Source organism: Melospiza melodia, chromosome 5, assembly GCF_035770615.1.
Source record: "Melospiza melodia melodia isolate bMelMel2 chromosome 5, bMelMel2.pri, whole genome shotgun sequence".
In the NCBI taxonomy this organism is placed as follows: Eukaryota; Metazoa; Chordata; class Aves; order Passeriformes; family Passerellidae; genus Melospiza; species Melospiza melodia.
Window position 1 is genome coordinate 31624582 of NC_086198.1, and position 23242 is coordinate 31647823.

General features: G+C 45.4%; 1 protein-coding gene across 1 annotated transcript; it reads right to left on the reverse strand.

The window, feature by feature from the left end:
* Window positions 1-2346: 2346 nt before the first annotated feature.
* LOC134419121 (AF4/FMR2 family member 1-like) lies at window positions 2347-19741 on the reverse strand. Its single transcript, XM_063158084.1, has 18 exons — window positions 19707-19741; window positions 17768-17870; window positions 17190-17510; window positions 15654-15698; window positions 14775-14809; window positions 13976-14096; window positions 11341-11385; window positions 9762-9806; window positions 9563-9649; window positions 9315-9351; window positions 8893-8944; window positions 7777-7939; window positions 6206-7390; window positions 5871-5960; window positions 4031-4279; window positions 3484-3581; window positions 3213-3296; window positions 2347-2569 (listed from the first exon to the last, which is right to left on the reverse strand). Exons 1-14 carry the CDS (start codon window positions 19739-19741, stop codon window positions 5919-5921), a joined length of 2316 nt encoding a protein of 771 aa, XP_063014154.1. The 3' UTR covers window positions 2347-2569; window positions 3213-3296; window positions 3484-3581; window positions 4031-4279; window positions 5871-5918.
* Window positions 19742-23242: the final 3501 nt, after the last annotated feature.

A 23242-nucleotide genomic window follows, 5' to 3' on the forward strand; every position in this document is an offset into this window, starting at 1 on the left:
AATCCTAAGGAGAGGATTTTTCAGAAAATATCATGGCTACATTTCACCCTTTTTATTCAATTAAGTTAAAAAGTGTTTGTAATTTCGTCAGCTGTGCCCATGCAGAGGAAAGAACAAACACTTACCCACTGGTTTCCAGAGTACATGAGCTACCAGATCTTTCCTATGGGATCACCACTTCAACAAGACCATTTCATCTGGACTGCTACCACCACCCTAACTACCAGGGTGTCAGGTTGTATTCTGACTGTGTCGGTGGTTTTTCTTTTGTATTTTGGGTTTTTTTCCCTTTTTCTAATAAATTGTTTCTGACTTGGAGTCTCTCACTGGTTTGCTTTCAAACCAGAACAGTCATCTTGTTCATGTCCTAGAGTAGCCCCAAGGGAAAACAATGAGCATCTTTCCTAACCTATTGTAGGCCCCTGACCTGGCTCAAGGTTGAAATACAATGGATTTTTTAAAAATTTTCTGTTATTTCATAGAATCATAGAATGGCATGGGCTGAAAGAGACGTTAAAGATGGTTTCGTTCCAACCCTCCTGCTATGGGCAGGGACAACTCCAGGGACGAGGAGTAAATAAGGTTTAATAGGTAAAATGGGGAGGGGGAATATGGACCTTCCTTCCACCCATTAGAGCAGCTTATCCCTGAAATGCACTCAGAATTTTAATAGAATGAACATAAAAGGCCAATCCCTTGAGGATGCAGAAAGATCCAGCCTCAATCCTGGTGGTCCTGCAGGGCCAGAAGGCAGAATGACTCCAGGCAGGAGCACTTTCTGCAGAAACCCCTTTTGGAAATGTGGGCATTTTGCTGGTATTTATTGTTCATTTTCTTGAGCCTCAAACCCACAAACAGGCATTTTACAAAGGGGGTACTGCTAAATCTGTGCAGACCTGTTCCTACATCATAAAATGATGTGGAGATAATTCTTTCTTGTAATCACAATTATTTTGGGATACCATCCTTCCCTCCACATTGGCACAGGTCTGTCAGAGATAGGGAAGGCATGTGACAGCAGCAGAGGGCTAAGGCAGACACACCACTGGGTGTGAGGATGGCAGGATGCTGCTGTCACATACCAGGAAATCTTTGTGTAGACAAGAGTGTCAACACACTGGACTAGCAGGGTGATAAATCAAGATTCCAGAATCTCTCACTGACATCAAGCATCTGTGTTTTATTGACTGTCTTGTGACCATTACCAATAATTTGCTTTCATACTGCAATACTGTGACTTGAGCAGGTAGATGGGGGAATATGACTGTAAAAAGGAACCTGCTCATCTGTGTTTGAGGCACAATGAAACTACTTATGCAAGTAAAATTTCTTGTTTAACAGTTTTTGAACCTGATTCTAAGTATCTTGGATAAATAACATTGATCCAAAGCCCATCAAAGTCAACTGAAAGGTGACTGAAAAACTTGAAGGGTTTTGGGCTTTCCTTTTTTTTTTTTTTTCCACAGAAGTGTGATTTCTCTGAAAAAAAATAGCTCCTTGAGCCATACTGCAAGAATAATTCCCAGGAAATCTTTGGGTAGAGAAGGGTGTGAACTGAACACACTGGTGCTGTGGATGCTGCCTCCACTCTTAGCATGGCAAGGGAGAAGTGCTTGCAAACAGCTCATTTTTCCCTTTTGGATTCCCTTGGCAGATTTCTAAGTCACTGGGCCTATCCTAGGGTGTGGCTGAGAGGGAACCTGAGTCCTCTCCCACAGGAAGAGAGGGACCCTACTTTGGTACCAAATTCTGCTCTTGGACACTCACTGAGACCACCAGTGCTTACAGGCAAATATCCAAATAAAAATATGACTTATGTTCCCCATTCAGCCATTTATTTCCTCCTTTGTCAGAAAAGATTCCTTTCCCTGGAGCCTCTCGGACTCACAACAATGTCCAAGCAATCCCAAGGACCTGTTGCAGTTTTGTGTCTCCCCCAACCCAAATGCCAAAAAGCAGCCCAAGGAGGAATCCCCCCCCTCAGTCCTATCCCTCCAGCACAGGAGACAGACAGAGCTGTTTCCAGCCACACTTTGGGTGTCATTGTGCCACCCAAACTTGGGTCTGACAAGGCTGAAACTGAGCAAGACCCTTAGTAACACAGTCTGAGTGCAGATTTCCTTGGCAGCAATAGGTGTGACAATGGTCCTGTTAGTTATTCATAATAGAGACATTTATAGACCATCATGACATGGGCCCATTCCAACAATTCATTGCACAATTCATTGCACTAGGTCATTTCATAGGCAGGTATCACACCTCATCCCTTCTTCTGCAAGCTAGAAAAGCATTACCTTCAAAAACCACACACTTTCCAAAAGTAACCAAAAGAACTTACAACTGTATTTAAAACAAAACAATGCAGGTGCTTTGCATTGAACAATAAATAAAACTAAAACAAAACTCTTTGTAAAGTTTCAATGGAACGGAGAACTTGGAACTATTTACATCCTGGAGACTCAATCAATCACTTGGTTCCAGTCTGGGTCACTGTAAATTCTGTCTCATTCCGTGTATGAGGTCAGACCAGCTCTTGGTCATATCACTTGGCTTTGTTCAGCAGAAAACTCTGGAATATAAGGAGGGAAAGAGAAAATATTTGGTTGGATTAATCCAACAAGCACACCTGGCAGAACACAATCAATGACTGGAGTGACTTTACTACAAGAGGACCTGCAAAACTTTTTGACTTTCAGCAGCTGCCTCTTTCCTGAGAGGATTTTTACAGCCTCCCAGCCACTCAGCCAGGTACACCATGTTTATATTCTTTTGCAAGTTTGCCAGCAGATCATGGCAATGCATGCCTTTGCCCAGAGAAGCCCACAAAACTTGGTGTTTTATGGAAAATGACACTGCAAAGGCCCCATGGGATGGCAGGTTACAGTTTTCAGTATTCCCCACTGCTTGCACCACAGTACAATGCAACACTTGTAATGACTAAATTGTGCAAGAAAAAATGTATCAGTAGCTCTAGGAATTTCTGTTGGCCAATACTGATTAAAGACCCAGCAAGGATTCAAAAATTCAAGTGCTGTTCAGCTGTAGCCAAGTGACTTAGCAAGTGCTTCCCTGACAGGGCAGCTCTCCCCATCCCTCCCTCTCTCTTTGCTCCCAAAAGTGCTCGTGAGGAAGCAGAAGCCACGGTGGCTGCAGGGCCAGCCCTGTCTGGTGTCTTCAGAAACTACAGGCAGGGTTGTAAAACAAACACTTACTGGTCTAACTTCAGGTCTTCTTGTCTTGTCTTCATGTGGCAGAGAAATCACTGGAAGAGGATTCTTCTCATCCCCAGCTGATCCCTGAAAAACCACAGAGAGAAAGCTGGTCAGAGAGAGATGCCTAAAGCGATTCCAAAGCCAGGTTTTCCTAAGTTTCCAGAGAAAATGTTCATTTCTCCCAGGCATAGTCTATGCACCGGGCTCTCCCATTCTTGCCTTCTCTCCCAGCAATCCCTCCAATAATTAAAATGAAACCTTGGCTTCTCACCTGGCAGCTCACAGTGCTTTGTACCAATAAACTTTTCCCAAGCACGGAGAAATTCAACAGCAGGTTTCCTTGCTCAATGGCTGGGAGCACAGTGAGTGCTGGAAGCAGGAAAATTATTGGGAAAAAGCAAGTAATTAGAAGGCAGCTAATACACTGTGCACGGTGTGGCCTAACACTCATAATAGTGTGCGGCCTAACACTCAGCCCTTGCTCCCCTGCCCAAACATCCTAGACCCTATAGCCTGAGCCATCAGTAAACAGCCAAATTTGTATAAAGAGCCAGTAAAATCTAACTTTTTAATCCATAAATGCAACAATTTTGTTTGCATGATATAAAACTTTAGGCCCACGTTGCAGTCACACCCACAAGTTATTTTTAAGTAAACCACAATTTCTTTTTATAAACCCGCTCCTTTTTATAAATGCACTCATTTTATCTGCAGTTGCCTACAGTTAGAGATGGTCACTCATCTGAGAGGATGTATCTGAAGTGAATCACACAGCATGTGAGGGTTGCAGGAATACTCCCACCAGCTCTCCTGCATACCGATGTTGATGCCCTGGGATTCCTCCTTGTGGTCTTCCTCCACTTTCCTGTGCTGGCAAACAAAGCATCCTGGTTTCTGGCAGGGTTATCCACGTCAGGCAGGTCTAGGTTGTCCATCTCAGTTCTGGGTCTCTTTTGGGTCATTGTCTCATTTGGGTCAAACTTGGTGCACGTTGTGCATCAGTCATGGCCGGCAGTGGTCACAGCAGTGCATTTTTCCTCTCAGTTTGGAATGAATCTTCTTATGCTCTGGACAAGAGAGGCAAATTCATGACTATGATGTACATATAATGTAGGCATTTCTTAAAAGCTTGGCTACATTCTGCCATTCATGCCATTGTCTCAACAAGGCAACACTTTCAAAGGTGAGAGGCTTCAAATAAGAAGGAGTTTGAATTGGCAGAGACTTTCACATTCAATAACAGAGTGGCCTAGCACATCTCTGATCATCTGAAATCAGGACATCCATGGAATTCTGGCAACAAGAGGCAGCACCAAATAGCTCTCAACTTTGTTTCACCACTACTCACTTCCACCATTTTTAGTCAGCTTCGCAAAATTTCCAAGAACACACCAAGCAGCGAATCCCAGCTCACTGCAGCATCAGAAGAGCAGGAAATTAAGCTGAACCCAGTGAGAAGGCTCAGGTGTAAGGCTGCACTTCTTGCCTGACTCTGCTGTGCATGGGACAGCCCTCTCACCTCTTTCAGCACTCACTTTTACCATGCTTTGGTCCCTGCTCACTGCACACAGACTCCCCAGCTGCTCTGCCCTGGCTCAGCTGATGCTGCACCAAGGAGGATTTGACACAGAGCACAGCACCAGCCCTGACGTGATCCAGAGTCCTCTCTGCCCAAAACTACCTCCTAACCCTTCCCACTCCAAAAGCCAGCACGTGACTAAGACAGCTGCTCAGTTTCCCTGAGGAAAAGGGAGGAATTTCAGAATTAAAGTTCTTCCATTCCTAATGCAATTGGAACATCCCTTCCCCCAGCCAATCATCAGCCCTAACATCTCTGTGCTTTCAGAGGATGTCAGAAGGGAAAGGCTCCCTACCCTTACCCACCTACACTTTCAGAGCTGCTTTCTGCACTGGTAGCTTCTGTGGAAATTCTTAAAATCAGAGAGTTTTAGGAAAGTTACAAAAAGCAAACCTCCGAGACAACAAAACTACAATTAGAGCTAAGCAATGGCCGTAAGATTTACCAACAGAAAGATTATATGAGAAGTAGAAAAATAAGGAAAAATAAAACAATAGTCTGTATATTAACACTTCTCTCAAATAACTCCCTGAGCTACAGAAAAGTTTATCTAGCAAGAAATTAAGAAGTCCTAAGCTTAATAATAGAGCTCTGTGCATTGTGTTTTAAAGCTTACAAACAAGTATTACATTCAAAATAAGCAAACAGCATTTTAACAAAAAATACTTGTACTTACAGTAGTTAGATAGAACTACTGTCAATATACTTCTGCTTTGTGTGATTGGTCAAAAAACTTTTAAAACAAGTTGTAACATTAAGTTCTTTGCTACCAAAAATGCAAACTACTAACATCTTCTCATTGTCATAACCATGTAATAAGACTAATGTTAAAAAATAAACAACTCAAGACATGTTCCACAACAATCCCATCCCATTCATAATTTATACATAAACCCCCAACCAACAGTATCTTCCAGCATGGAAAGCCAATATGCAGCAGCTGTAGTTGCAGAAGGCACACCATGTCAGAAGCAAACTCTCTTGAGTGTCTGGACAGGAGATACAGTTCTTCATCCTACCCTTCTGAAGAGAGACTTAGATTTACACATCTTTCTGACATCCCATCACGGCATACTCACTTCAGTTTATTGGAGGCTTTGTTTGCTGAAAGCTGAAATTATTTTGTCTCATTCCTTTTTCTTCCTGGGAGTGTCTCCCTTGTCTTCCCTCTAGCAGGAAGAATAAAAACAGAGAGAAAAATTCACTCAGGTCTTAAAAGTTCATGTAAAGTACAGACCAATACAGCTCAGTTTGATAGATTCTGGTTGAAAACATTAAAAATAACACACTGGAACTCCCTTTAGAGGAGAAGCACCATGGCTCTACTGCCAACCTATGAATCAGGAACTCCACATGGGTTTTCCAAACACCACCTTGGTCATTGTCCAAACCCACCTCCCCCAGCCCCTCTCACCTTCTTCTTTCCAGGGAATTCCTCAGGACTCATCATGGCTTTCCTCTTCAAGCCTGCCTCCCTTGCAGGCGAGAACAACCTCTTGTCCCCAGGAGGCCGGGGCACTTTCCCCTTGTGCAAATCCTTGGGCCTGTGGCCACTGGGGATGAGGGCATCACATTCCTGAGCATGTCTCTGGAGCCTGGGCTCCAAAAAGCCTTTGGCGTTGGCTTGGTGGGAGCCCTTGTCCTTTCTCTTCTCAGAGAGCTTCTGAAGTGTCAGCTTCAGGTCTTCTTTGTTGGTGGCTTTTGGCTTCATTGTTTTCTTGACTTTGGGCTGGTCCTTGCAAGACTGGTCTGTGGCCTGCAAAAGACCAGGCTCCCTCTCTGTCTTCCAGACTCTCTTAGACTGATTGTGTACCCAGGACATACTGGGCCTTTTGATATCCAGAGTATTCCTGAGCAAGGCCTCCTTGGTGCGCACAGGAGGCTTCAGAAAGCCATGTTTGGACCTAACATCAGATTCATGAGGAGTCTTGGCCACTTGGCTCCAACTCTGGTCAGGAGCCTTGGGCACGCGGGCACAGCTCTTGTCAGGGTCCTGGTGCTTCCTCTTCTCAAAGTGTTTTTGCACTCCCAGCGTCAGGCCACTTCTGAAAGCAGGTTTTGGGTTCTCTGCTTCTTGGACTTTCAGCTTGTCTTTGGAGGAGTGGTCTCTGACCTCCGAAGGACCAGGCTTACTGTCCAGCTTCAGGACTTTCCTGGATTTGTCATGCACCAGGGGCTCGCGGGGCCTTTTGACACCCACAATCTTTGATACCCGCGATGGCTCCTTGGTGTGCACAGGAGGCTTCAGAGAGCTGTGTGTGCTCATAACATGAGATTTCTGAGGAGCCTTAGCCACTTGGCCAGAGGTCTTGTGAAAATGCTTGGTCATTTGGCCAGAGATCTTGTGAGTGTCCTTGGCCCCTTGGGCAAAGGTCTTGTGGAAATCCGTGGCCATTTGGCCAAAGCTCTTGTGAGGAGGCTCCCTTGCCTTGGAGTGCTGCTGGCAGGAGCTGCTGCTGATGCCCCGCTTCTGCTTCACACCCTTCTCATGTCCATTCCCACGGGCAATTTCCCTGAGACTCTCTCTTGGCACTGCTCCTTGCTTTGTCTGAGTCACCAGGTTGTCAAGGCGCCACTTTTTAGCAGTTGATGGCCCAGGCTGCCAAAAAAAGAGAAAAGAAGTATTCAAGACTGGTGCCTTCTTTGACTCTTTCTGTCCTAGCACAGCTCACCAGAGCCCAGGACTCTTGCCCAGAGGTCATAAGGTCTGGCCTTTGGCCTGTGAAAAATTGACTCCAACAGGCCACGGGGACTAACTTGCTCCTTGAGCACCATGGATGGATATGTGAGGAACAAAACTCATAAACCAGTCAGTGCAAATACCTAAGCTTTCATTGCAGTGAGAGGAGTCTTACAAATCAGTATTTCCAGAACAAACTAGGCAGAATTTGGTAACAGAGTACAACATCTGCTTCCTTTCTAAGATACCACACTGCAGAGGGAAAGGGGCTGTGGAAGCAGCCTCTCCATGGTCTCTGTACTCACCTGACGTGCTGGCAGGTCCAGCACCCTTGGAAGGCTGTCCTCACTGTCACTGGAGCTGAGGTCTATGTCCCAGACTGAGGGGCTGTGGCCGTCCCTGGTGCTCCCTGGCTCCGAGTTGCTGGGCTGTGCTGGTGCCACCCTCTTGTGCTGGGACTGGAAAACTCTGCAAGGCACCAGGTGACAAAATTAGGAAGCAGCAGGGGGGAAGGTTACTTACTTATTCCACTGACATGGCAGCATTCAAAACTAAAACTGAGCCCTGAGTTTGGGCACTGAGAGCAGAGGGGAGAAGGCCAGAGTAAGACATTGCCATACTCAAAGTACAAAGCACCAGAGTAAAAAAATGCTTGGAAATTATCAAATCTCCAACTCACACCCATCCAGACAAACATACACAATTCCCATAAGTATAGAAATTTTGGCTTCATCCCACTCTGCAACTAACTATATTATTAGCATATAAAATAAGGTTCTTAAAAAGTCCATGCCAAATACTGTATTTCTTTGTTTCTTTATGTTTCTTTTTAAATAAAATAACTACAACACTTTTTTGGAAACTTCTACTTGGTCAATTGAAGAAAGTTTTACAACAAAATAACTTTAAAATGTCATCAGTAGATCTATACAGTTTAGGTAGCTGTAGCATTACTTGTCCTGCCAGGCATCAAAACCGTATGCAGGAATTATCAGATTCGGCTGGTATCCCTTAGCATTTGTCAGCCTAATGCATTATCAGGTTGACAAGTACAAAGTGTGACAAGATGTTAAGCACCACAGATTAAAAGAAGACAAAATCTTTAGTCTGCTACACGAAGACTTAAGATTTTTTTTCTTTACTTTTATTTTGTTTTGGTTTTAATCACAGTCATTGTAGTAATGACATGGTTTAGTGCACTTGGCATTGCTGGATTAACAACAGGACTTGATGATCTTCAAGTCCTTTTCAAACCTAAACAATTTAGTGAGTCCATCATAAAGCAACAATTTTTCTGTTGGTGAAAATTCCCTGCAATGATGTTTTCTGAGAAGAAATTACTAATAACCCAATTTTTTGTGCATTCCAGGTTCTTTTAAGTAACTTCCCAGCAGAGATGAGAACAGAGTCTGGTTACTTACGATGTTCTTGGCTGAGAACTTGGCAACGCTTCTGAAGCTGTGCTAGCCTGCTCTGGAAAGCAAAAATGAAAAGGGTGCCTTTATATGCCTCCCTTGTAGCATATTTTACCCTGTGGTCTCTCAGCACCAGATTAGAGAGTCACTTTCTTCTAGGGAGGGATCTGCCACCAAGATTGTCCATCACTCCCAATGGGAGTTTCCTAACTAAATACTGCTTGTCCTCTGCTGAAGTGCTGCCTTGAGGTCTAGGTAATGATTGGTTACAGTTTCTTAAGCCATTCCTAAATTCATCCCTGTTCAGCAAAACAGAGGAAATCATGCTGCTTAACCAGTGTGAACACTTGATGGTCTCTGCTACATATAACACACAAAATTACCTGTCAGCACACAAAGAATTGTGTTTTCTTTGCATTTCTACTTACTCTGCTTCTGTGCTGCAGATCCATCAGGGTGGGATTCCTAGAATAAAAGGATAAAGTAGCTTAGCATGTAGCTAAACAACACATCTGCTGACATCAAAACTGTGTTAATGGCATGTTATAGGCATATGCATTTTTGAGTAAATATTTTTCAAACACTCCAAGAGCTGCCAAATAGCTGAGCTGTATTTCTGCTAAGCAGAAAGATCTCATAATTTATCAGAAGCCCTGGCATAAATGGGCTGGGTCACCTTTGTTGCCGATGGAAGTTGGGAAGTCTCTGCTCTTGTAGGCGTCTGGACATGTGACAGGAGAGATGGCAGTGAGCTGCTCATTTCCTGGAAAGAGAGGGAGAGAAGCAGCTCTCAAAATGTATTTTGTCCCCACTTATTTCCTTAATTTATGCAAAACATAAGCATACACAGAGATCTTCTATTTAAGACCACTTACCTTCAAAATTTCTCCAGTCAATGGCACATCAGAGGGCTTCTTTGTCTGAAACAAGAACGAGGGAAACAGAAGGAGTTTGTTTGGGTTTTTTACTAATTGGCAGGAACTCAGCAAACCTTTGCTTACCAACAGCTCCATAAATGTATTGCAGATGTAAAAATAATAAAAAGAGAGCAAGAATGAAAAAGCTCATCTGAAGGGGAGTTAATAATGGAGACCAGGCATGCAGAGAGCTGAACCCAGCAATGTCAACTCCCCCTCCTCCTCTCAGATGTCTGTCTTCCCTTTGGAATCTGCTGGTCAGGGAGCACTGTTTCCATTTCTAAACTACTGCTCCTAATTCTCTTTATTACTATTACTATATTTATTTATTTATCACTATTTTATTATTATTATCATCATTATCATATACTTGTTATCACTATTTTTTAAATAAGGTATGTTTTCATGGTGTGCTCCCTTTATGAAACTGCACTTTCCCTAAGTTGCTGTTGAAGAAGTTGAGCCTTGCTTGCAAAGACACAGGCTGCCTCTGCATGTAAGAGTTGTGCATAAAGCCTCAGTAGTTTAAAAAAATCCCCAAACAGCAAAACAGTTAGAAATAATAGTTCTCAATTAATCTAAGACAGTTCACAAGAATTTTTGTCATTTAGACAAATAAAATCAGACTCTTTCTTGTACTGAAGTGAAAAAAAAAAAAGCCAACAAAAACACCTGGGTATAATGCAACCCCACACAAGATGCAGTTTCTGCTTGGTTTCTAACTCCCATCACTGTTTAGGGTCAGGGAACTCAGGCAGGTCTCCAGGCAGGCTCCTTCTGCCAACACTGAGCTTCTGCTCAGCAGAAAGATCTCTTGTAATTTATCGGAAGCCCTGAAAAAAGTGGGCATAGGAATGTGCTCCTTGTTGATGGAGTGACAAAACTGTGCTTTGTCTCCTTAAGAAAGAAAAAAGCCTAGAAGTTTCTCTTCTCTATTAGGTAAAAAGACACTTGATAGGACTTGACAGACTTCACCTCAAACTTAAGGATAGCCAATTGGACAGAAGCCAAAAAGTCCAGCCTAAGCAATTCCCTAGAAAAAGAAGAGAACAAAGAAACTAACCACTTTTGTGTGGTGTTTTACCTGGGGCAAGAAACTCTTGCACCTGGCTCAGTTTTTCTTTGTAAAGAGTTTTGTTATTTTGCCTTTTATTAAAACTTTTCTGTTTCCAACACTACCACAGAAGCCATCCTGCTGATTTTATGCCATCTGAGGTAGCTGAGCTATCTTGGGTGTGATCTAAATCTCTGAGAGCTTATAAGACCTGGCTCGAGGAGACCATAAATCAAGTGGGCTGGGTTACCTTTGCCTGCAATGGAAATTTGTAAGTCTCTGTTCTCACAGGTGACTGAAGGGTTAGCAGGAGAGGTGACATGGGGGTGCTCATTTCCTGGAAAGAGAGGGAGAGAAGCAACTCTCAGGAGTTTTCCTGATGGACACAGAGAGAGTTTCACCTTTCCCAGAGTCAGAGGGATCCACTTCCCCATGGATTTGTACAGGCTTTCTCATGGAGATCTGGTATTGAGGAGTACCCACCTTCAATATTCCTTCAATGAACGGCACATCAGTGTCCACAGTGGGCTGAAACAAGAGAGGGAAGCACTGTGAGTTTGTTTGGGTATTTTACTCATCGATAGCAAATAACATGCACTCAGTAAACATGAGCTCCTGACAGCAGCTCTAAAAATGTCACACAAGTCCATTCATTATGGAATGCTAGTAAGGAATAACAGTTTCATCTGAAGGGCAGTAAGGAACAGAGACCGAGCAGAGCAAGAGCTGAAACCACCAGTCACCTCTGGCAAGATCAATGTCAGGCTTCCCTGGCAGTCAGGAAACAGTTTCCATTGCTGACTCTTTATTCCTCTTATTAAGAAAGTATGTCTCCACAGTCTCCTCCCTTTATTGAATATCACTTCCTTAAGCTGCTATTGTAGCAGCTAAGCTTTGCCTGCAAAGGCATAGCAACCTCTGCATGTGAAAGAGTTGAGCAAAGTTTCATTAGTTAAGAAAAAACAGAAATAAAAGTTTCCAGTTCTAGAGAAATTCCCAATTCAGTTCTAGAGAAGGAGTCATATTTGTTATTCACCTAAATAATATCAGACTCATTTTTCTGAAGTAAGAAAAAAACCAAAACAAAACAAAACAACCTTGATTTAACTGCAACCCCTGCAAGGTGCAGTTGGTACTTGGCTTCCAGCTCAGAACACTGTTCCTACTCAGGTAACTTGGGCTGGCTCCAGGCTGGGTCCTCCTGCCAAGACTGAGCCTTTGCTTGGGAAAGCACTTAACCATCATCACTTGGGCTCCTGGAAAGACATCCTACTGCTTATTACACACAGCACTTGAACACAGAAAAAGGTTCAGGCTTTCAGGCACAGGAGTTTTTCTGAAGGACTAAAGCAGAGATCACGAACTTCAAACTAAGCCCAGGTAATGGACCAGCTCTGCAAGGTTGCTTTGATTCTGGTGAGCGTTTCTGGCACAAGAAAAGCACCCACACATGGAGCTCATGCAGGACAAAGCAGACTCTTCATCTGTTTTCAGTGAACTTCAAGGAAGACCTCTTCCTTCTACCTGAGAATAGCAGTGATCTTGAGTTGTCCTCAAATTCTTCTTCTTGGCTCCAGACTTGGTAAACTGCAGAGGAGCACAGCTTGACTTGCCCTTTTTTTTCTGCACCCTGATACTTCCTAACTCTTGGCCCTGCCATGAAGCCTCTCACACACCCCAGTCTGTCAGGGCAGGCAATACAAGGCTGTCTGCTGGGCTGAGGGGCTCCTAAAGACATGAACAAGGAGGCTGGCTTTACCAACATCTTTGTTCAGGTGCTCAGAGAAGAGGTAAAACCTGGCACAGGAGGACAAGAGATACATCTAAGCTTCATTGATGCACTACTTTTAAGGCTTCTCACAGCTCATTTGGAAAGATGCTTTAAAGAGACCAGGGTGATAGAGGAGAGCAAAGGTTCTGCTTTGGGGAAGAGGGGAAAGAGCTGTTCAGTGTCTCTGTGAAGGCAAAATGAGTCCCTGCACAGTTATGCCCTGTGGATTAATTCACTCTGCACTGGATTGTGCTTGCCTGTTCCAGCTGGAAGCCTCAAGTATTTAGTGCTGTCAGGAAAAGAAGTCATCAATAAGGAATTCCCAGCTGCAGGTGACATGTGCCTAAGACATTGAATGAGCCAAACTCCTGGCCTGGAAGAAGTGGCTGTCCTAGGGGGTGTCCAGGGAGGTCCCAGGAAGAATCCTGTTTGGTGTGTGGTTGTTTAGCATAACTGAGGCCAAACACTTTAATTCAGATGGAATTCAAAGCAGGAGGAGGGAAGAACATCAGAGTTTCTTCTGCTCTAGACCTTCTCACTGTCTGGGTCCCTGCAGGGCAGGGGTCTCCCCACAGCTCTTGTTTCACCCAAAACAGGAGGGAGGGGTGAGATTTCAGCCAAAGGGCCCCCTTGGTCAGCCTTCCCAAGATCCTTTCTCTGCCTGAATCTTTCTCCTCCATGCAGCACGGCTCACTGCATATTTCCTCAGAGCCAAGGAGCCCAGCCCTGTGGCCCAACCACCTCTCCCATACTGAACATCCAGCACACAGGCTAGAGATCCAAGGCTGCAGCCTCACCGTGTCTTCCTCCTCCTCCCTCTCCAGGCCTCAGCACTGCAGGACTGTGTTAGCAAAGACAGGTTTATCTTTCAGAGCAAGTAGAAGGAAGACTATATGACATCAACAGAACTGAGGAGAAAATGAAAAAAAGGGATTTTTCGCTCACAGAGCCATTGTCCAAAACACCCATGGAAAGAAACCAGTCACTCAGGAGCCAGTCCAGAGATCCCTACTGTAGAGGAGGATCATTCAGCACATTCACTCAAAGTTTCATCCCTCAGCTTCAAAATGGACTAATCCTGGAATGAAAACTCCAGAAGGGTTGGACAATGATGCCAAAGGACAAGTGGCAACACTGCCAGGTTTGGAACCAGAAGTCCAGGAAGGGTTTATTAATGACAAAATCCAGAAAGGAAGCAGAGGGCAAGAAATGTCTGATGCTGCTGCAGAGGTCTCAAGGGGATACCTGAACAGTGACAGTAATTGTGTCCTGTCCTGACTGCCCTCAGACAGCAGAGTGTGAGGCAAGGGGCTGTGGGAGCAGCCTCTGCATTGGATTTGCACTCACCTTAGGTGCTGGTGCTCTTGGAAATGCAGACACTGAGGGGCTGTGGCAGTTCTTGGTGCTCCCTGACTCCGAGTTGCTGGGCTGTGCTGGTGCCACCCTCTTGTGCTGGGACTGGAAAACTCTGCAAGGCACCAGGTGACAAAATTAGGAAGCAGCAGGGGGGAAGGTTACTTACTTATTCCACTGACATGGCAGCATTCAAAACTAAAACTGAGCCCTGAGTTTGGGCACTGAGAGCAGAGGGGAGAAGGCCAGAGGAATACATTGCTGTGCTCCAAAAATGAAACATCATATGAAAAAACACTCTGGGAATAACCAAACATTTAATTCACACACAGCCAGACAAGAATGCAGACAGGATCTCACTGCTACATTGTAAAGATGCATTCAGCTGACTAAAGTTGAAAAAAATACCAAAACGGCCCAGTGTGTTTCTGAAAGCCCCAAACCCCAAAGGAAACACTTCCAATAAAGGGTAACAAGTTTCAGGATGGATTCTTGGTCAATACAAAAACATAGGATCTACAGAACCACTGGGGGAGAGGAAGAGAAAAGAACAAACACCTGGGGAAATACAAGTCTGGTTCTTAGGCAAACTCCAGCATGCCTAGATTATTCATTTCTAATGGGAGCTTTCCTGTAACCCCGCCAAAATAAAACCAATTTTCAACAGCAGCCCTCAGCAGCATCAAACCAAAGCCTGCATCTTCAAGGGAAACCAGGAACCCCTTCCCCTCTCCCCCTCAAAGGAAAAGCAGTTTTGTCTGGCCTAGAGGGTAGTTTGGGAACACAACTGTACCTTGGAGGGCCAAGTGAAGAAGTCTTTTCCACGACCTGTTTTGTTCACAAAAACAGAGAGGAGAGGGGGAGGCAAGGTTAGCTCAGGGAACTCAGCACAATGCAACCAGTGGGGATGATTTAAAGGCATGTCTGTGTGCCTGGTGCAGGCAACATCTAAAACTGACTTGGTCGGCAGCAATCTCACACTCCCACTTCTGTCTAACACTCTCAGATAATGCTTTTGCTGACAATCAAGATAAAATGGGGCTTGTGCTTCCACACAGATGACATGCTTCAAGTGTTCATGAAAAACATCACATTGTAGATCAGAACTGAAACAAAAGTATGAGTCCCTGAAGCATTTTCCATTCATCTACCTCCTCTGGCTCAAACATGCTACAGCTCTACAGATACAGAGCCTGCTGAAAACAACGGAAAAGAGGGAAGAGAGGTTTGCTGTCACATTGCCCACTCAGAAACACTCCAAGGCACAATGGCATCTGGTTCTCAGTAACGCATGGGGCTGGTTTCCCTTTGTTTCCCAAATGGAAATTTAGAAGCCCAGACATGAGGCAGCAGGTCCAGAGCCTTTGGATGAGGGGAGCTCAGGGAAGGCAACCCCCAGCTTGAGGGAGGAGCAGCTCTGGCTGCCTGGCATGAGTGTTCAGTCTGGTTCTTGAACTGCTCTAGACAGTGCTACGCTCACAGACTGAGAGGAAGGCTGATCTTACAACTCCAGCTTTTATCCCTACTTCTCAGCCCACCCCAGAATATACTTTCAGGGCAAGCAATGTCTGCTGAGTGAATAGGAGCTGAGCCATGTATTTTTCCCCAGCCATTTCTTTAATATATGCAAAACATAAGCAAATACAGAGATCTATTATGGAACAGCACCAACCTTCAAAGTTTTTTCAGTGGATGACACATCAATGGGTTTCTTTTTCTGAAACAAGAATGAGGGAGGCAGAACAAGTTTGTTTTGGTTTTTTACTAATTGACGTACCCACAGCAGCATTTGGTTGCCAACAACTCTAGAAATATCATGCAATTTCATTAATAATGAAACGCTACGAAGGATCAAAAGGCCCATCTGAAGGGGAATTGATAATGGAGGCCAAGTGGAAAACCAGTTGAAATTCCCAAAGTCATCTCTTCTGCCTCTGAGAAAAAGAGGAAATCCCTTTGGAACCTGGCAGTTTTGGAAATAGTGTTTCCATTCTTAAACTACTACTACTGCTATTTATCATTACTGTTATTATTATTATTATATAAGTATGTCTGTGCAGTCTTCTCCCTTTATGGAATTACACTATTATACTATGAAGAAGCTAAACTTTGTCTTCTAAGGCAGAGGCTGCCTCTGCAATTAAAAAGTTGTGCAAAAAGCTTCCTTAGTTAAAAGAAAAACAGTCAGAAATAATAGTTCCCAATTCTTCTAAGCCAGTTCTAGAGAGAGGGGAATATTTCCCATTCACCCAAATAAAATGAGACTCCTTATTCTTCTGAAGACAACAGCAGTCTGGACAAGACACTGACTTCTGACACTTCTAGAAAGATGCACCACAGTTTGTGCAAATTTTGGCTGACTTTAGGCATCCTCTTTTTGCCCCTGCAGGATTTGCAAATCCCATACTACCATTTCTCACTCTCCCACTGCTTGACAAAGTGATGGATTTAGCAGCCAAATTTGGACCAGTGGAGGTTCTCCGGGGGTGCCCAGAGAAACACTATGGAGAGAAGTTGGCTTTGGGCTACCCCAAAGAGCTGAGTCCACCCTCAGCTGGTGGCAGAAGCTGGCAAGGACTCCACCCCTCTCTCAGAAACACTTTTTCTGGGCACCCACTCCTTCCCCTCCCTCACCACACTCTCCAAAGAAGATGCAACATCCCTGCTCCTTTCCGCACACTGATACTCCCTCAGCTGGGCTTCCAAGCAGCAAGGACAAACACTGCCCATTGCTGGTACCCTGAGGCTGATTGCAGCACTCCGCACTTTCAAGAGCTTGAGATCCAGAATGGTGCTCTGTCTTTTTGAAGAATGGCTCCTGCAGAAGGCAAGGCCCTGCAGTGCTCTACTTCTCTCAGCTTCCTCTTATTTTCCACCAGATGTTGCCTTCAGTCCTTTGCAGCTGATAGACACCCTTTTCCAGGAAAAGCTGACTGCAGCCTCCAGCTCTTCCTTCTCCTTCCAAAGGCCAAACACAATTTGAAAACCATCTCCATGGCCCTCCTGAACCAGTTGCCATGGCTCAGCACTGTGGGCTCCTACATTCTATAGGGCACAGCAACATCCCAGTGGTGATGGAGGAGCCTGGCAAAACCCCAAAACGCACCTGGGAACCAAGTGCCTTTGACCTGAGGAGTCAGGGCCTGTGTGCTGGTCCCTTGGCCTTGAGGGATTGCCAATAACAGAGGACCCCAACAATTGAACTCACCTTGACAAGCTCAGGAAGAATTTTGGATTGTGGAGCTTTGGCTTCTGACCTCCGATTTGAGACACCTTCATTGCTGTCATTGTAGTTCTGCTCAGGGTGAAATCTGATGCCCAGTGATTCTGGTGAGGGTTCTCTCCATATGTCCTCATATGGATTTGTCTTACTGGAGGCTGGCCTGCGACTGGGGGCCCGGGAGCTGGGTTTGGGCTTTCTTGGAATCCATATGGGATTCAGAGGGCACTCATGGCTCAGGGACACCTTGGGGTCCCACTCGCCCAGCAATTTCTTAATGCGTCTTGACAGCTCATCTTCTTTATTGGTCTGCAACACAAGAATAGAGGGGGAAATGTCAGAAACACCCCAAGCAAGAGATCCAGCTCAGCAAGAGACATTGCTCAGCATCTTCGTGGAATCACCATGCATCCGCACAAAGATGTTCAGTGCAGCAGATGGGAAGATGCTGTGTTTGCAGGGATGAGGCTCAAGTCTGCCACAGCCCATGCAGAAGATACAGCTCTCCTCTCCCACCCCAAGCCTCCCTCCTTCTCTCCTTCCAGCCTGCACTCCACTCCCATTACCTTGTAGGGCCTAGGAAAGAGGGGAGTCTTCTCCTCTGGAGCTACCTTCCTCCTCCGCCTCTCTTGCTCCAGAATAGGGAGCAATTCTCTGTTGTTGTACCAGCTTTCAGACAGAGACAAAGAAAATATACTTAACACTCAAACCCCTGTTTATACTCCATGCAGAAATGGGGGCTTTCCCACAAGGGCACATGTCCAGCAGCAAAGCAATGTTGAAATTCTCAGGATGCTGACAGTGGACAGATCAGTTCTGTCCAGTGTGTGCTGTGCCCCAGAGCAATGAGACACACAAGGGACAGCACACATCCTTCTCAGGGATTGCTACTCCTGATCCCAGCCATCAAGAAGGGTGGGAAGGGAAAGACTCTGCCCCCATTTCCTTGTGAAATCACAAGGGTGATCAGCACATGAGCTGACAAATCCTCTTGCAATGATTAACGGGAGAAACTGGCACTCTTGTTCTCCTTCAGACCTCTCAGCCCAGTCTCCCTCCTTGTGAGTCAAACAGAATCTTCTATTCTGAAGGTGTTTCAGTTTTCAAGGCTTGAACTTTGTCCACTTTATAAACAATCCTGGAAATTCACTCTCTACTTTAAATGGATATTTGGAAAGCTGCTTCCCTCGAAAATCATGTAGCTGCATTTAAAGCCATCCTATCAGCGTGATTAGAAAGGAGTTCTCAGACATTCAGCAAAAACCAGGTCAAATCCCCCTGTTCCTCCTCCGCCACCTATGCAGGTACTCAATCACACCTGCCCCACAACAAAACACCAATAAAGTGTCCCATCATGGGAAACCAGATCCTTTAAACTATTCCTGGCCTTTGAAAGGGATAATGAGGGAAACTCTGGCTCTGATATTCATGGACATCAGGGAAGGGAAAGCATGCAGGCACAGTGGATGCAGGTATCTATTTCTACTCTACTGTACAGCCTTCTCTATACATACAATTCATAAACTCTTCTTTGTAAATCCAACTTCCCAAGTGTCCCATGTTGCAAGGGGAGAGCCTTGTCTGCTCCAGCAGTGACACTTACTCCAACACCACACCAATAATCAGCTCCTGAAAGTTTAATCATTCCTAGAGCCAAGGCACAGCTGCCTCATCTCATACTGAGGGGCCATTACTTAAACTAAACAGGTTTTTGCACTGGATGGCATTCCTAATTCAGAGTACATAAGTCTGCACACTACTGAAATGCCCAGACTTTTTAGATAAGCCTACAGATCTCCCAGCCTCCCCAGCCCTGGACACACCTTTGCTGCCCATGTCTGACCTGGCCATTGAAGGTGTTTGTCAAGATACTCTTCAAAGCCCTTGCAAAGCTGAGCTCTGCTGCCATTCACAATCCTGCACAGTTCCCTCGAGGCCAGGGAACTTTGGGAACTGCACCTCCAGGCTCAGCACCAACACGCCCAGCACCTGGGAGCCTTGGTGCAGGGGGACTGCACAGTCCCACACCCTCCATCTCCAGGGGGAAAATAGCTCAGCAGTGGAAAGTTAAAAATAATCCTGTACTTGCTGCTGCTCTACACTTGATGTGTCAACCCCAACAACCTGACTGTTCAAAGAGGCAGATGAAACTGAATGCCTGCCCTGAAATATCACCTACGGACTGAAACAGGAAAATACTCCCAGGCCGAAAGCATCCCAAACTGCAGAAGGGAGAGCCCTGGCTCCAGTAATAAGAGATTAGTTTCAGAAAGTTCAGCAGAGGATCTGCCCTGACCCATGATAACATCCAGGCCTGGGCTGTAACAGAAGCTCTTAAAATAGCAATGTTCTCTGAACCCACTCTCACTAATAGGACAATCCTTACTTCACTTGTCCCACTCCAGAATTCTGATTCTTGCATTGGAGGAGGAACTCTTTTTCTAAACCATCACAACATTCATCACAGCACCCAGAAAACCAAGATTACTTCAAATTAATCCCTACCTATAGTCGCTTTTCTGGTTGTCCGCTGGTTCCATTATGAAGCCTCAGTTCGAGTCACCTTCTCTGGAAGAGAACAAACAGAAAATCACCAGGAGTGATTATCTGCACAAATTTGTGCCTAAAGAGGAGGTCAAGATCTCCAGGGACTTGCTGCACTTAGAACCTGGGTGCCTGACTGGGAGTCATTCCAGTGCTCCTAAACATAAACCATCCAAACACACGTAGCTGAGAATGGGAGAATCAAGAGATCCATTTTCCCCTTCCCTCAGAGGTGTTGCTGCACTTCAAGTCAGCACTTAACCCCAGATTTGGCCAAGAGCACAACAAACCAGGCCACTGCTATAGGCTCCAGGAAATTTAGTTCAATTTTCAGAACAAAAGTGCCCTAAGAACCCTGCAACCCTGCCTGTAGACAACGAAATGGGGCCCACATGAATGGCAGCATTTGTGGAAAGAGGAAGGAAAGAAATGGAGGGAAAAAAACCCCATAAAACGACAGTTCTATATGAAAAAGTAACAATATTCCCTCGGCAGATGCAAGAGGAAATCTTGAAGTGCAAGATCTCAAAAATGCAGAAAAAGGACTGAAAACATTTACATTTAAATTTCTGACATTCACTTGCAGCATCTCACACTCTAGAGGGAGCGGATTTCTCACTGGGGAGGAGGCTACAGGAGCATCCTGTGAAGTCTTCTGCACCACCCCACTGAGAACAACTGGTGTGAAACAAGAGCACAGACACTTGGGGAAGAGGTGAAGCAGCTGGGCTCTAGGCCATGGCTTTAACACCAGGGAAGGGACCAGCAGGAACCATCCTGCAAGCCACAGAGAGACACAGGCCATTACAGATGCGAATCCTGTCAAACCCCCACCTCCCCATGCAGCTGGGAAGCCTAAGAATAGACACTCACACTAAGCTCAGAGGACACATCTGGAAGCAACACTGCATCTTTGCTGCCTCCTCACCATCATGAAAACCAAAATGTTGGCTGGGAAACAAACTGCCTTAAAAGAACAAAGTGCCCACTTGAATTTAAAATAAATTAAGGTGGCAGAAGTAGCAAGAGCATACAGGGAGAAGTCTTTCCAGCTTTCTTCTAACTTCTGTTGAGTGGACCTGGCATTGACATAACTTGTGTAGAGAGACATGCACACCTACTTGTGAATAAACAGCATGGCTGGGAGGCCTGCTCTGTCACCAGCTTATCCTTAAGATGACCACAAAGCACACAAATGGCCAGCAGGAAATCTAGATTCCACTGAACAGCCAAATGCCCTTGACAAGGCCAGGTTTTGAGCCTCACTGGAGCTCCATGGATTCGAGGCTGCACGGGCAGCATTAACCGGACACTACTCGGACAAGGCACAAATGCTCTTGCAACCAAGCTGTGCTTCTGAACATAAGCTTTCCTCGCTGTGGAGAGGAGAGCAGGCACCCCAGTGACCCTGATGGGAATTCTTACAAGCTTTTGACAGCACATTTTTTGGCCAGGCTCATTTCTGCATCCCATAGCAGGACATATTTGATTGCACTTCTTTCTGCCTTCTCCACCCAGCCACAGGCAAAGAGGTGTTCTAATGAAACAAGGAAGCTTGGAAGCTGCTTGGAAACTTAAACCTTATGTACCCACCTCAAGAACTTTTCCTTCAAATGTTGCTATCACTAAACTTCACATGATATTTTTATGGACAAACTTTGGTGTTTTGCATATACTGAGGTATTTGAAGGGAAAACTTGACATAGAGTCAGAGAACACGTCAGATTCATAGAACCACAGCCCCATAAAACCATAGAAGCATAGAATGTTTTAGGTTGGAAGGGGCCTAAGATTTCACCTTGTTCCACTCCTCTGCCATGGGCAGGGACACCTTTCACTAGAACAGGTTTTTCAAAGACTTGTCCAACCTATCCTTGAATGATTCAAATATTCTGGTGGTCATTGTTCTTATATACATATGATATACAAATACAGATACAGACAAGGCCATTGTAATTATAATGACCTTGAGCCTTAAAACTGGAAGAAATATAAATAAATAGATTTGGCTTCATGTTGGGATGTGGGTGTTTCCACATGGACTTTGCAACCCCCCCCTGGAGTCCCTGGCTGTGACAGTTCAACTGTAAGAGCAGCCTCGAGCAGCTGCTCCCACTTCCAACGGGGCAATCCCAGGCCCCAGCTGGAGCACCTGCTGCAGGCACTGCCCAGGAAAAGCCCAGAGCTCCCCCTGCCCACATCTGATGGGTCTGCCCTTAAGCCTCTCCTTCTCAGTGCTGGCACCTTTTGGCAGCACATGGGGTGAAACCCAGGGGCCTTTGAGCTTCCCATGTCACCCTCCTTTCCCAGGGATTGCCTGGCTCTTCTGCTTTTCAGAGACACTTAAAATTCAAGCTGAATCAGCAGCAAGCCCTCCTGCAACCTTGCTCTGTCCACTTGAAAGTGATTTGTCCCACTGCAAGCTGCGGAATAATAATGCTAAATGGTTGCATAAAGAAGGCTTTAAAGGCAATTTCCCTGGTCAGTGGCTCTTTCCCAGTAAACTGCTGTCACCTTACAGAGGCAGGAGCAGAGCCTGGGTTTGAAGCTGTTCCTGTTGGTGCTCAGTGCTGGAATGCAGCAGAGACAGCCATGGCTGGCCTGGTTGCCCCGTGGCAGCAAAGCACAGAATTACCTTGCACAAGCCACCAGGCTTGTGGGTGATGAGTGACTCCTGAGTGGCAGTAAATAAACGCGCTGCAAACAGGCTCTGAGGCCAAGCTACACTTGGAGCTGTGGAGCTGTGGAGCTGTGCTCGCTCTGAGCTGTGCACTCTGCAGGGCACTGCCCAAAGAGTGCCCCAACAAAGACAGTTCCACCGTTGGCACAGCCTGGGTAGCAACAGAATGTCCCAGGTTCCAAAGAAGGGTCAGAGGGCACGGAACCCTGCTGGAGCTGCCCACACCCCCTGCTGCACTGCACTGTGGGACCCCAGCCTGCCAGGCAGCAGCACATGGGCTCTCCCCAGGGTGGACCCACTCTCGGCACTGTGGTCTCTTCTCTGGCTGCAGTCTGGGGTCATTTCTTTTTTTACCTTGACTTTCTTATCCTGGAGGCATTACCACTGTTATTGATGGCCTTCATTACTGCCAGGGGTGGTTACACCTTGGTGTTATTTTTAAATGAACTACTTCATTTCTACTCAAGAAAAGGAAAGTGACAAATGCTAAAAACCAATCACATAAAGCCAAGTTCTAAAATTACGAAAAGCAATATATGAATAAATTTGGTTTATTCCATCGTAACCTGTTTCTTCATTTAATTTGATTAATTCAGGTTGTTTGATGCTCTGATATCAAAAATGTCTTCTTTCTGGTGCTGCTCCCAACATTTGAACACTACTGTGAGAATTTTTGGCATACTTTAGGATCTATCCTCATGTATCCCCTCCAGCTCAGAATATTCTGTGATTTAGGACCAATGTCCCTGTATTCAGCACTTCTGAGGGTGCATCTGGAATCCTGGGCTCAGGTTTGGGACCACACTATGAGGCTGGG